Genomic DNA, 14,628 nt, shown 5'->3' with positions numbered 1-14,628 from the left:
GAGAAAAAGGAAAAAGAATTTTAAAAAGAAGACATAACAAATTAAGGATTAACTGTTCCTTTCCACCAACCAGCAGAAATGTACGGTACAGTTGTCCAAATCATCTTGCTTACATAGATACATCTCTACCCCCATTTCCTCTCCTGTCCTTCTCAACTCAGTAATTTTTTTTTTTTTTTTTTTTTTTTTTTTTTTTTTTTTTTTTTTTTTGGCACAAAACTGGGGATTGAACTCAGGCCCCTGCATTTGCCAGGCAAGAGTAATTCCTTCTTTTTGAACAGGTTCACTCCCTTTCTCCAGTATCTACTGTATCTTTCAGATTTTATTTTCTCCTTCAGGTTCTTACACTATGGAAGTAATACGATGTCTGCACATATGGGTTTGATTTATTTCACTTAAGAATATAGACTCTAGTTGCATCAATTTGCCAACAAAAGCCTCAAATTTATCCTTTATAGCTGAACAATACTCCATTGTGTAAAAATACCACATCTCCTTTATCAGTTACTCAACTGATGGGCATTTGCATTGCTTCCAAAATTTAGCTGTGACAAACAGTGCTGCTATAAAAACGGGTGCACATATATTGCTGTGATATGGTTTTTAGTTTTTCTGGAAAAAATACCCAGCAGGGGAATTAGCTGTGCTGAATGGGACCTCCAATCCTAGCTTTCTGAGGAATTTCTACAGATTTCCATAGTAGTTGCACCATTCTGCACTCCCACCAACAGTGGAGAAGGGTTTCTTTCTCCCCACAGCCCCTCCAGCACTTGTTATTGGTTGGCTTCTTGATTACAACCATTCTTTTTGAGGAGAGATGGAATGCCAGTGTTGTTCTAATTTGCAATTCTTCCTCTAAGAGGTATGTATTTATTGCAGATGCCCATTTTGATTTGGTCTTTGAATTTTAGGGGCCTGATTTTTAAAAATTCTTTATGTGTTCTAGATGGAAGGCCTTTGTCAAAGAGTAAGTTATAATTTTTTCCCAGTTTATGGGTTTTATTCTGCTGTTAATTTCTTTTGAAGTGTAGAAACTTCTCAAAAAGATGAGATCCCAGTTGTTAATTCTCTGAAATCTGTGCAATGTGGTTTTCGTTCATAAACTCTATACCTACCCTTATGTCTTTAAGATTTCTACCTACATTTTCCTCCAGAAGATTTAGTGTTTCTGTTTTAATGTTTAACTCTTTGATCCATTTTGACTGTAGTTTAGTGCATGGTGACAGACTTTGGTCTAATTTTAGCCTTCAGCATGTGGAAAGCCAGTTTTCCAGCACCATTTATTAAAGAGGCTATGTTTCTTCCAGTGAACCCTTTGATAAAGATAAGGTGGCTGAGTGTGTTTGTAGTTATGTCTGCATCTTTTCATCTGCTCTACTGATTCTCGGGTCTGTCTTTATGCCAGTACCATGCTGATTTTATCACAGTGGCTTTATAGTATAATTTCAGGTCAGGGATTGCGATGCCTCCTGCCTTTCTTTTGTGGCCTAGGATTGCTTTTGATATTCTGTCTCTTTTGGTTCCAGGTGAATTTTGGAAATGCTTTCTCCAGCTCTGTGAGGTATATTAATGGTATTTGAATTGGGTTTGTATTGAATCTGTATAACAATTTTGGAAGTATGGTCATTTTTACAGTGTTGGTTTTTCCTATCGAGGGCAAGGAATATCTTTCCATTTTCTGAAATCCTCTTCAAACTCTTTTTCTCAGAGTACTGTAATTTTAACCATATAAATCTTTTACTTCCTTTGTGAGGCTGATTCCTAAGTATTTCATGCTTTTGGATGTTATTGTGAAAGGTGTGGTTTCCATAATTTCTCTCTTGGTGCATTCATTATTTGCGTACAAAAACGCTAATGATTTCTGAGTGTTGACTTTGTCTCAGCTATATTACTGAACGTGGTTATTAAATCCACAAGTTGGGCCAGCCAAATAGCTCAGTGGATTAAAGCACCTGCAAGCAGACACAGGGGCCAGGGTTTGATCCCCAGGCCTGTTGTACCGGCCCCGCCTCCAGGGCTTGCTGAGACGGCAACTGAGACTGGGCCTGGTGATGCGCACCTGTAATCCCAGCTCTTGGGAGGCTGTAAACAGGCGGATCCCTGAGTCCAATCAAGTAGTGAGACCCTGAGCACCCTATAGACCCTTCCTAAAACACAAAATCAGTCAATCAATCAATCTACAAACCCCTTGGTGGAGTTTTTGGAGTCTTCTGTGTAGAGTATGACATCATCTGCAAACAATGGTAATTTCACTACTTCTTTTCCAATTATTCCTTCTCTCTCTTGTTTAATTGCTTTTGCTAGTGTTTCCAGAACTATATTGAATAGAAGTGGAAACAGTGGACATTCTTGTCTGGTTCCTGATTTTAAAGTGAAGGCTTTCACTTTTGCTTTTTTAGTATGATGTTGGCTGTTGGTTTCTCATAGGTGGCTTTTATCAGGTTAAGACAGAGACTATCCTCATTCTCTGTAGGGTTTTTATCATGAATGAATGCTGGACTTTGTCAAAGGTTTTTTCTGTACCTATTGAGATGATCATGTGGTTTTCATCTTTGGCTCTACTGATACAGTGTATTACATTTATGGATTTGCGTATGTTGCCCATCCCTGCAATCCTGGGATAAATCCTACTTGGTTCTGATGCACAATCTTCTTGATGATTTTCTGCATTCTGTGTGCTAGTATCTTATTGAAGATTTCTGCATTTATGTTCATTAGGGAGATGGCCTGTAGTTCTCTTTTTTGGCTGGTTCTTTCTCTGGTCTTGGTATCAGAATAATGCTTGCCTCCAGGAATGAGGTTGGGAGATTGCTTCACTTCCAATTTTATTGAAGAGTTTGAGAAAAGTTGGCATTAATTCTTATCTAAATTTTATTTATTTACTTACTTATTTTGTCAGAACTGGGGACTGACCTCAAGCCCTTACACTTGCCAGGCAAGTGCTTGTTCTACTGAGCCATCTCCCTGGCCCTTATCTAAATTGCTTGTAGAATTCAGCTGTCAATCCTCCAGGACTTGGGCTTTTCTTTGTTGATAGGTTCTTTACTACAATTTAATTTCATTTCCTGTTATTGGGTTATTCAGAGTTTGTATATCTTCTTGACTCAGCCTTGGCATTTCATATTTATCTAGGCAACTATTCATTTCCTCTGTACTTTCCATCCTGAAAGAGTAAAGATTTTGGAAGTAGGAATTGATTATCTTCTGAATTTCTATAGGGTCTGTAGTGATTTTGCCTCTTTTCATTCTTTATTGCATGAATTTGGGTTTCTTTCTTTTGATAAGGCTGGCTAGTGTTTATCAACTTTATTCTTTTAAAGAACAAACTCTTTGATTCATTTATTCTTTGTGTTGTCTCCAATTAATTTCTGCTCGATAATCTTTATAATTTCCTGCCTTCTTAGCAAGGCTTTGGACTTGACTTGCTCTCCTTTTTCTAGGAGCTTGAGGTGTAGCATAAGATCATTTATTCAGGCTTGTTCTGTTTTCCTAATGTGCAAATTTACCACTATAAATTTCTCTTAAAACAGCTTTCATTTATGACAGATAACGTCATACTCTACACAGAGTATGGCAGATGACATCATACTCTACACAGAAGACTCCAAAAACTCCAAGGGGCTTGTAGATTGAATGATTGATTCATTGATTGATTGATTCTGTATTTTAGGAACCTGTAGCCCACAGGTTCTGGTAAGTTGTATATGCATTTTCATTTGATTGTAAATATTTTTAAATTTCTTTTTAAATTTCATCTGTGACCCACTGGTTGTTTAGAAGGTTAATTTCCATGTGCTTATAGAGTTTTTGTGATTTCTTTTGGTCAATAATTTCCAATTTTATTGCACTATGATCAGATAAAAGGCATGTGATAATTTCAATTCTGTTGCATTTGCTTAAGTATGCTCTGTGTGCTAGTATATATTCTATTTTGCAGAACATCCCAAGTGCAACTGAGAAGAACATGTATTCTGATGTGAGGTAGAAGACTCTGTAAAGGTCTTCTAAGTCCACTTCTTCACAAGTTTGGTTTAGCTCTGTTATTTTTGGCTAATTTTTTGCCCAGTTGATCTATCTCTTTGTGACAGTGGCATGTTAAAGTCCCCTATTACAACTGTATTATTGCTCATTTGACTTTTCATGTCTATTAAAATCTTTCTCATGTAAGGTGGGTTCTCCAGCATTAGATGCTTATAAAATTATCTCTTCCTCTTGCAGTTTTTCCCAACAAGTATACATAATGACTGTTTATCTCTTTCAATAATTTTTGAAGTTGATACTGTCAGCAACCAGAATAGCTACCCCTGCTTTCTTCTGGGTTCCTGTTGCATGGAGCATTGTTTCCCACCCTTTGACTTTCAGTCTGTGAATTTCTTTTCAAATTAAATGTGTTTCTTGTATACAGCATATTGTTGGATTTTGTTTCTTAATCTGCTCTATCAGTCTGTTTCTTCTGATTGGTGAGGCTGTTTACATTGATGGTTATAACTTAAATATATTGGCTTATATTTCTCATGTTATTATTCAGTCATGGGTTCCACAATTTATACCTCTTTTTCATTACTTTCTCTGTTTGGTAGCTCCTTTCTGCTGCTGTTGATGAAATTGTGGTTATTTTTTGTCTCTGTAGATGATCTGTCAGTACACTTTGTAGGCTTGGTTTGGTGGTCATGAATTTCTTCAGTTGTTATCTGTCATGGAAGGATTTTACCTCACTCTTGAATTTGATAGTTTTGAAGGGCACATCAATCTGGTTTGGAAGTTATTTTCTTTTAGAACCTGAAATACTTCACTCTAATCCCTTCTTGATTTGATGATTTGTGTCAAGAAATCTGCTGATTCTGATGGGCTTTCCATTGTAGATGAGCTGTTTCTTCTAACAGCTTTTAATATTTTATTCTTTTGTTGAATCTGCGGGATCTTGATTATTATGTGTCTAGGTGTAGATTTGACTACGGCTATTTGGAGTTCCATATGCCTCATTTGTCTGTGTGTCAGATTCTTTTCTCATGTTTGGGAAATTTTCTGCAATTATTTCTGCAAATAGTCTTTATGTCATTTGTGGTAAGTCCTGATGTTTTGTTGTTATGGTCTGTGTCTAGTTGTTCCTCCAAAGCCTCATATAAGTCAAAGGGTAGACTTCTAGAGTTTGTGATTAAGTCATGAGCCCCTGGGATTATGGGTGTGAGTGCTACAGATAGCCTGAACGGTACTTAAGGGAGATTTGCTCTCTGTAGCTGTTGTTGCTGCTACCACTCCCTTTTGCTCTCTGCTTTTTGCCTTGCCATGAAAGGCTGCTCTCTGCCATGTGCCACTTTGCCTTGGAGCTAGCTGAGTATGGACTGAAACCTCTAGTAACTGTGTGCCAAATAAACCTTTCCTTACTTCATTTTGAGTGTTAAGTATTTGTCCCAGCAACAAGAGAAGAGAAACTGAGACATGTTGACACTATTATTCTTATATTGTTTTTTGTTTTTCATCATCTTGTAGCTGCTAACATTATTTCCTGGTTCCTTACTAGTTTTAAGAGATCTTTACTTTCATATTTATTAGCTGTAGTGTTGTCCAGGGTCAGAAAGTCTATCTTCAGTTTCGTTCAAGCAGTTTTGCCAGTTTCAATGGAGTTCTTAATTTCCTGGATATCTATTTGAATCTGTTCCATGCATTCTAATTCTTCCCTGTATTGTTCGTTTTTCCATCATTTTTCTATTCTTTTTTTTTTTTTAACCTATGTCTTCTTTAGCTGTGCTGAGCAACTTTCACAATCATTGCCATTTCTTTTTTGACCTGAGTGATTATTTAGGGTTTCTTCTATAACCTGATAGAATTGTCTCTCTACTTCAATTGCACTTCAGAAGTTTCAGGTGTGTAACTTCCACATTCTTCTATGTTCTTGTCTCTTGGACTTGTTCTTGATGGACTGGCACATGGAGATTGCCTTTTCCTCCTGTGCTTTGGCATTTTTGAAGCTCCCAATGATCACCCAGCTCAGCAGGGCTGGGAGAGCAATGAATATGGGTCAGTAAGGTTCCCGCTACAGTAAGGGGGCAGCATAGGATTCATCAAAGCTCTCATTAGCACTCAACAAAGTTTCTGTGCAGGTGGTGGGCGTGGGCCAGGATCACGAGGCTGCCTGGCATGCTCCTAAGTTCCCAGACGCTTGGATTCACTGCCAGCACAGCCACTGCACCAAGGCACTGGGGCCCATGAGTCACAGCTCACCATAATCCTGTAGGCTGCCCAGAGTCTAAGTTCTCAAATGGTGGTACTGGGTGCCAGTGAAACTATAGTGCCTGCAAGCACTGGGGTCCTCAGGTCACAGCACACCAAAATCCCATGGGCCGCCCAGAGTCTGCCTAAGTTGTAAAAATCCCCCCAATTTTGACAGACTGGATACAATATAAGGGACAGAAAAAATCTTGTCTTGCTCTTGTTACTTTTGCTGTCTTCTACCACCATGAACTGCTGCTCTCTGCCAGCTGTCTCTCTGCTTTGGAGCCAGCTGATTATGGACTAAAACTGCTACAAACTGTGAGCTAAATAAACTTTCTATCCTCAGTTTTGGGCACTGGGTATTTTGTTTCAGCAATGAGAGAAAAGTAACCAAGACTTCAGAAAAGATTTCCTTTTTTCTTAGACGATTTTTGAGAAAATTCCAGGTAGCCCACTGCTTCAGCATTGGACACTTATAAACACATTTCTGCTCTTAACCACACTACAACGATCACTCCCAAAATTATAGTTTCCAATAGAACCCAAAACAAGCTCTACTTGTTTATGTGTTATTCCTGCATATAAATGTAATGGATTTTTGTACGTGTGTGTATGTGTGCGCACGCGCGCAAGTTGTATCCTGTATGTTTGTATGCTTCCATACAAACATAAGGGATCCTTGTCTTTACTTGCATGTTCATGCTGTGTCTTTCTCCCATAGTAAGGCTATATAGGTGGTAGTGTGACAGTTTCTCAGCTACACTTTGTGACAGTCTCCACAGACTTGCTCCATGTGGTAACCCATTTCTAGGTTGGATGTCTGATGTTTACTGGGAGTCACTGCTGAGTTGTGCCTCAGGGCCTAGTATAATATGAAGCAGACAGAGGCCTTCTGCCTCTTTCCTCATATGTACTCAGAGTATAGCTTAACTCATGCACAGCATCCACAAGCAGGGCACCATATTCCATTGGGCAACACAGAGACCCCGGGGCTCCCCGCAACCCTGGGAAGGATCCAGGCCCACCTCCAGGTCCAAGAAGACCTCCTCTAGCAAGCTGCTGCAGCCTTCCTTGGCAATAGCATCCAGAATCCCATCCATACTTGGTTGGCTCAGACACACGCCCTCCTCTGCTTCATTTTTTAAGTACTTCTTCTTCAAACTGACGATTGATTCTCTGCAAGGAAATATCCTGGGATCAGGGAAACAGCATCTGGGCACCAATACTCACCTCCTGTCCCATGAGCGTACTTAAAGGTCTGGCAGTTGTTGATGATGGCGATCATGTACTGCACGTAACAGTGTGGGTGCTGCCGGTTCCGCAGGTGCTCCTCTTTGTATAGCTGGGCCTCGTCTCTGTACCTGGGGACCATGCAAGTATAAGTGGTGGGCACCACTCCTTCCTGGTGTCATGCTGACATCAGCCTGACAGCAGGCCCATACCGCCACCACCACACACATCTCTAAACATAAATCACACTCATGAGTGGTCCATACTGACTGCAGAACAAATAAGTTGACTACTGTAAGTCAATGTTAAAGAATATGGAAAAACAGATACAAAGAATACTTAGATCCCTGATATATCAAGAAAACAAACAACTGAGACACCATACATTATTTTTTAGCTTATCTTGGAGAGTCTCAAGCATTGGAGCAAGAGAGCAGCACAGTGCACAGTGTATACATTTTTAGATGTTAAAAAGAGCTGAGGGTGGGCATGTAGAGGGAAAAAACATTTATTCTGTCTCTCCATTCAAGTCCGATTCAGGTATCAAGCAACTGAGACTGGTCTGGGAAAGCTCCTTTTCACATAAATGAATAATGACCTGGACTGTGATGTGTGGTAAGCCGTGAAAGCACCTGGGCCCTAAACCAATGGACAGACTGACAAGACTCAGGATCTGACTCTGTGAGCGAATGGAGGGTCTCAGGACTCTGAGGAAGATGACTGAAGATGACTGAAGATGACTGGTGGTCAGCACTGAGCTAGCAGGAAAAAACTAACCCATGTCTAATAACCTGCAGCATGCAGCACACCCATCGGTAAATAAGCACTCAGACAGCTTTTGGAGTGGTCTTGGTCTTAGGGTAGATGGCATTCAGAGGATAGTCAGAAACGCCATGGGACCCAGACACCACAGTGACTTGCCTGCCTTATCTGAAGAAGGAACCTAAAGAGCAGAGGGTGGCCCTTGGGCAGCAGAGGCCTAACAATGCAAGGCAAGCCTATCTGTGAGCCAATGGTGCCGCAGTCACAGCATAAGACATAGAATGTGACTGCCATGTTGTCTGGGCAGCAGAGAAGAATGACAGGAGGACAGCAGGTTAGGTAAGGATAGTGGGAAGAGGTAGCTTTGAAATGAACAGATTTTTCATGCTATTCTTTCTCTTCTGTCTAGGTCTGAAAAACCTTCATTACAAACAATACAAAAGGAAAGGCCCACTGGGACAGCCTACCCTCCCTATCTGCATCTGTTGGGGTAGCCTCTCCTGGGAGGTGACTACTTCCCTGAGGGCTCACTGCTCACCCTAAGCAGTTCCAGTCACAGGCAACTGTCTAAGGTGCCAACCTCCATATGGCTAGCACTTCTGACTACACTGCCGAGGACTTCACAGTACCTCAGGTCATAGTATGGTCTACTCAAAAGGAAGATAGATCTAACCTATCTGCATTTCTTAAAAAAAGGGGGGGGACTCTACAATCTTATCTTTTAAAAGCAGCACATTAGGGTGAACACAGTTTTTGCTTCTAATTTTTGAAAATATACAATTTATAAATTAATACAATAGCAAAAATACATACCTACTTAGAAAAGAATTCATTTGCTGAAGACACAAAACCAGCACCTTTGTTTTCAATTCTTCACTTATCTGAGAAGCAACTTGAAGATTCTGCTCAAACATCTGAAAGTTGAAGAACTTGTAAGTGCTGACACAGGGCTGGGGAGATAGCTCAGCGCACAAGTGGCTGCCTGGCAAGCGCAAGAATCCCGAGTTCAATCCCCAGTGGCGTAAAAAAAGAGAGAATCTGTAAGTACTGACACAATCTTACAAGAAAACGTATAGTTCAGTTTCCCCATTTTAAGGAAACCCTGTCTGCTAACTGGGAGTTGTAAGTCAAATTCCAAGAAAAAAGTGAAACTAGTTGAAAAATAAAGCAAGTGAAATAAACACGTTTCTCAGTGGGTAAGAAACCAAGCACATGATCCCCTAGTCACCTGTCGACAGGGTTCTTCAAGAGATGCATTCTCTCATCACATCCTTAATGCTAAGGTGAGGGGGGAAGAGTCAGGAGGGGGTTGGGGCCCAGACCTGTGAGTGACAGGGGTGGTCTGGAAGTGTGGGATCTGAGCATCCAGACTGCGCCTCGTGATTCATGACCAGCCACTTTCAAGGGCTTCAGGAAGTGGATTTTAAAGAATCAGGAGGCCGACACACTGGAGCTGGGATACAAGAAACAGAGACGGGCAACACAGCCTGAGCTCCCTATGGACTGTGGTGATACAGAGTATGTCAGGAGAGGTGCAGGCCTCCTTTGCTAAGGAATGACACTGTCTTTTGCATATCCACTGGTCTTGCCTGCACCTGGCCAGAGGCTTTTACCCTATGCACAGAAGGAGAGAGTGGCACAGCCAGGGCAGGCATCAAAAGGTGAGTCAGACCCTGGCACTGTGACTAGTTAGTGTACCGGAAAGTACTTTCAACAGGGTACAGGATTCCTCTAGATTCTCCAGATGAAACTCAAATTACACAGCATTCTGAAGGTACAGCTTGCATATTTACAACAGGGGGAAATGTCAAAAAAGCAAACTCAGGCTGGCAGCATCATGCACAATCTACGTATATAGGTAGGCCCAAGCTTAAACCCAAAGACTTCTTGGGAAAACTAAAGTGACCATGGGCAAAACTATTTGGTCAGTAAAATCCTGGATCCTCAGTTTCTTGAACCCCAGAGAAAAAGAGACAGAGGGAGAGAGCGGGACAGAGGTTTCTCACTTTATGTCTACAAAGAGTAAAGCATACGTGGCCCTCAGTAAAACTGAGAGATGCTACAAACTGCCCAGAAGGTGACACCATGGAGGTCCACGGCTCCCACCTGGAAGACAATGGCAGGCAGCGTTGTCTGGTAGTACCCGTCCTGGTCAGCTTCAGGCTCTGTGTCTTTGCTCCAATCCTTTTTGTCTGTTTCCAGTGCTTTCCGCAACCAGGCAATGATGTTGGACTAGAGATATGGCATCATGAAGAAGGGAAAGGAGGATGGGCACTGAGCTATACCCAATGTTCTCACTACAGTAGCACATGCTATCCAACCAGACCCAGTGCATGATGGCAATCCTTGTTCTCAGAGGCCACTAGGGCACCTCATGAGGTGGGCAATGCCCACACCAGTCTCCAGGGACGTGGACCAAACCCTCACTGCAGGTAAAAGGGGAGAATGGACAGGAGACCTCATGGATGGCCATGATACTGAGTGATGCAGCCAGACTAGTCTGATACCCAGACAGCAAGGCAGGCATGTGGCCAGGGTCAGGCCACCCAAGACAGACAATGCAGCCCATCACCTCAGCCTCCAAAAAAGACAGTTCTCCAACCCCCAGGGAGCCTTAAATTAGGCAGAATGCCACAGTGTCACTCAAGAGACATTCTGATCTTTCAGCTTATTGAGACTGCCTGGTGATCATGAAGCTATAGACAGACTGGCCTCCCATGCCACAAACTGCCATACCCTACTTGGACTCAGTGCTAAGAGCCCAGCAGACAGAAACATACATGGCATGGACACAAGGCAATGCAAGTTGGCTCCCCCATCACAGGAACTACAGCTATCTGTAGAACAGACACTCCAGACCCAGCAGCCTCCAACTGCAGATAGATGTGCCAAGTCCAGAAGCAGAACCAAGAAAACTGCAGAGGGCCTGACCCAGATGTAGCTTGCCCTTTTCTCCCCTGGCACCAGTCATGCATACATCCTACAGATAACCCCTATGCAATTCAATGGCTCTACTCACAGTGAGCGTGGACATGTACGTGTCGAGCAGTTGAGAGACCACATCTGGAGAGAGCAGAGGCTCCAGGGCATTGACGTCTACTTCTGGAGCCAGTTCCATGTTCCCCATCATCTCCACACTACAGTGTGAGTGGTGAACCACAGGAAAAACAGGATCAGGTAAGCTGATTTACATGCAGATGCCCAAAGCCCTTGGAGACAACTCAGGGTCTACATACAACTTGCTGGGTGAGAAGTCAAGGGTCTTTGGGTTCTCACATGATGTCACTTTGCTGGCTGTGTGGCCACGTATGTCAACTTGACGCAGGCCTTGTCCCTTGGTGCCAGTGGCTCAAATGCAGGAAAAAGTCATGATGGTGAGGTCTCTCTGTCCAACCCAGTGTCTCTAGGGTCTCCCAAAAGCAGGAGGCACTAGTCTGGCTTTATTAAGAAACTGCTGAGCAGGACCATACCCTGGAGATCGTGTCCCTGCAGTCACCATCACAGCCCTACACAAGGATGCAATCACAACTCTGCAGAAGGATGCAGACTGGGCATACATGACTTTACTCATGAAAAAGCAGTCAACAAAAAAGCGATATGTCAGTTTATTGTGCAGAATGCTAGGAAATGTGAACTAAGTTTCAGGGTAAAAATTTTCATGCAAAACAGTATCTGTGAATGTAGTTCAGTTCTTACAAAGTCTAGAGTTTTGCTGGGCATGGTGGTTTATGTCTATAACCCCAGCTATTAGGGAGGCTGAGGCAGGACTCTAAGTTGAAAGGCAGCCTGAAGAACTTAAGCCACGTTGCTCAGTTTGAAGGCCATGGGCTCAATCTGGAGCACCACCAAGAAGGAAGGGGGTGGGAGGAGAAAACAATGATGCGTGGAGGATGACTGCTCAGAGAACTTACATATTTCCTGAAATGAATTTAGAAAAACTCTGAACAATATTACTAGCTAGTCAACCTATGAAATCCAAGGTGAGGCATGGTAGTATAGACCTATAATTCAAACACTCTGGGAAGCTAAGGCAGGAAGGTTGCACATTTGAGCCACATCGGACAACTTAAAAGATTTAGTGTGCTGTAGCCTCAAAATTAAAAAAAAAAAAAAAAAAAAAAAGGCTGGAGTTTTAGTTCAGTGAGAAGGTCCTGGGGTCAAGTCCAAATTTACACTCACACACCAAAACACACACAAAGAAATCCACGATATTTCTCAGTAAAAAGTGCTTTATAAAATTCTGATATTATTCAAAGACAATTCATTTAACGTATTTCTGTGCTAAGAAGCTCAATTCAGTGAATAAGGAATACCAAGGTGCAGCACAGACTCTTTGCAGAGAGTCCAAGTTAAGGGACACACACAGCAGAGTAAGCCAGGCTTTAGGGGACATACATGGGAGAGTCCAGCCAAAGAGACACACATGGGGAGAGTCTAGCCCAAGGGACATGTGGAAAAAAATCCTGGCCTGAGGGACACACACGAGAGATATCCCCATCTGAAGATCATATATATGGGAGAGCCCGGCCTGAAGCACCACATGGCAAGTATGGACAGAGCTCACAGCGTGGCAGCAAAGATATAAAACCAACACACAGACTACACAAAACTCATGAACACACCCTTCACTTTCCAGGGTTCAGACCTGGTGCCGGGCCCAGGGCCCAACCTCGAATCCTGCTCCCTAACTGTTCAACCACCCACGGAGATGACCATGGTATCTCCCTCCTCTAGTGGCTGTCAGCACATACAACACACCATGCTATGTTCTGGCCACACAGTAAGATTACAATAGAAATAATGACCACCGTTTCTGACTTTCTGTTTCAAATTTTCTTTTTCTTCACATCTTCCTGCATTGAAATGTATAAACTCTCTACTACAAGCAGTTATAAATTAAAAAACCACAAAAAATAATAAACCTCACTAAGAAAATGTTTACTTTGTCTCACCACAAGAGCAACAAGGTATGAAAATATCATAAAAATATTAGATATTATTTAATATTGTTTCCTATTCACAGAACCATGCAAAATTAAGTTACATTTCAACTCCTTAATCTTGCATAATTTCAACAGACCCTACCAATGGGTCAATTTTCAAATGCTAGGACATGAAGTGGCTAAGGCTCCCTCATATGAAGTAATAAAATCTGATGCTAAAATGCAAAAGGACTACTAATTTTTCTAGGTTTATATATACTTGTAATTGTTTTTATTTACATTTGAATCGGTCTTTGGTCTCATTGTCTAGGATTGTCTCTTAACTTGTAGGTTCAAGCAATCCTCTTGCCTCAGCCTCATAAGTGGTGAGACTATGGGTATACTTCTTTGCACCTGACTTGCAGCTCTTTATTTTTTGAAAAGCTAACTGCCATGGCATACTAGTGATGCAGGTCAAAACTGGTGGTTACATTACCAGCCCAGTGATTAGGTGAAGGTCATAGTGCTTCTTGAGGCCACATACTCCTACCCATAGAACAGGGAACATATACTTGCCTCAGGGTGTCACTGTGGGGAACCAAGTCTATGCACAGAAACAACTTGACACAAAGTGCACATGTAATGGAACTTGAGGCTGAGAGCACATAAAGAAAGAACTTACACACCTACCTTTTGTAGGTGTTCAAGACCCACGTCAGCAGGCTTACGATCTCATTGGCCTCTAGGTCTTCTGATGCTAGGTCCTGCATTCTTGTGCTCAGGGCCTGGTGGTACATACGCAGGAGGTTTTTAAAGATCTCATAATGTGGAGGGAAGCACTGAACCATCAGGTTTTTGGCAACGATGAGGTCATCCAGGACATACTTCCTTATGATTTCCAGGTGGCGCACAAGCCACATCTTGTCAGACTCCCTGGTATCTGCCTGTGTGCCCTCAATTCTAGTTGTCACAGTTCTGTCCAAGATGGCAAACATTTTCTCTTTCCAATTTTTGGGCCTCCCAGGAGGAACAAAACCAGTTTGTTTTTTTCGGTCAAGTATACGCCTGTCAATTTTTTCCTCCCTTTCAATGATCCTGACCACTGAGACCAGCAAGGTGGGATCCCTGCGGACAGTGACCAGGGACCTCTGCAGCACCATCCACAGTTGCTTGGCCAGCTCATCAGAGAGCCCCTGTGTGCTGCCGAAGTAGCCGTGGATGAGGGTCATGTCCCGCGTGTTCCCACTGTCCATGCGGTACTGCTCACACATCAGCCCATCCCGAGAGCACTCCAGGTCCATCAGCTTCCGGTGGGCTTGCAGCAGAGCCCCTTGCTCAATCAGGTCCTGGGTCTCCCGTACAATCTCAGGCACTACAGATATAAGACAAGCCAGGGGCTGGTGAGATGGCGCAGTGGTCTAAAGCACCTACTTAGAACAAGCTAAGCTAAACAAAGCACAGGGACCGCGGTTCAATCCCGAGCACCACATGCCAGCCAGCC

General features: G+C 42.5%; 1 protein-coding gene across 1 annotated transcript in view; it reads right to left on the bottom strand.

Annotated features, from left to right (window-relative positions):
• The window catches only part of Exoc3 (exocyst complex component 3), a 41,317-nt gene that overhangs the window by 7,200 nt on the left and 19,489 nt on the right, over window positions 1–14,628 (bottom strand). The window contains exons 4-9 of the mRNA XM_004625176.3: window positions 13,818–14,499; window positions 11,225–11,342; window positions 10,312–10,437; window positions 9,019–9,119; window positions 7,464–7,574; window positions 7,239–7,389 (exon numbers count right to left, since the gene is read on the bottom strand). Coding sequence (XP_004625233.1) covers window positions 7,239–7,389; window positions 7,464–7,574; window positions 9,019–9,119; window positions 10,312–10,437; window positions 11,225–11,342; window positions 13,818–14,499 — 1,289 coding nt within the window. The remainder of the gene's footprint in view (window positions 1–7,238; window positions 7,390–7,463; window positions 7,575–9,018; window positions 9,120–10,311; window positions 10,438–11,224; window positions 11,343–13,817; window positions 14,500–14,628) is intronic.

Source organism: Octodon degus, unplaced genomic scaffold (genome assembly GCF_000260255.1).
Source record: "Octodon degus isolate 3935 unplaced genomic scaffold, OctDeg1.0 scaffold00008, whole genome shotgun sequence".
NCBI lineage: Eukaryota > Metazoa > Chordata > Mammalia > Rodentia > Octodontidae > Octodon > Octodon degus.
Note: the sequence above shows the minus strand (reverse complement) of the source record. Positions and strands in the feature narration are given on the sequence as shown.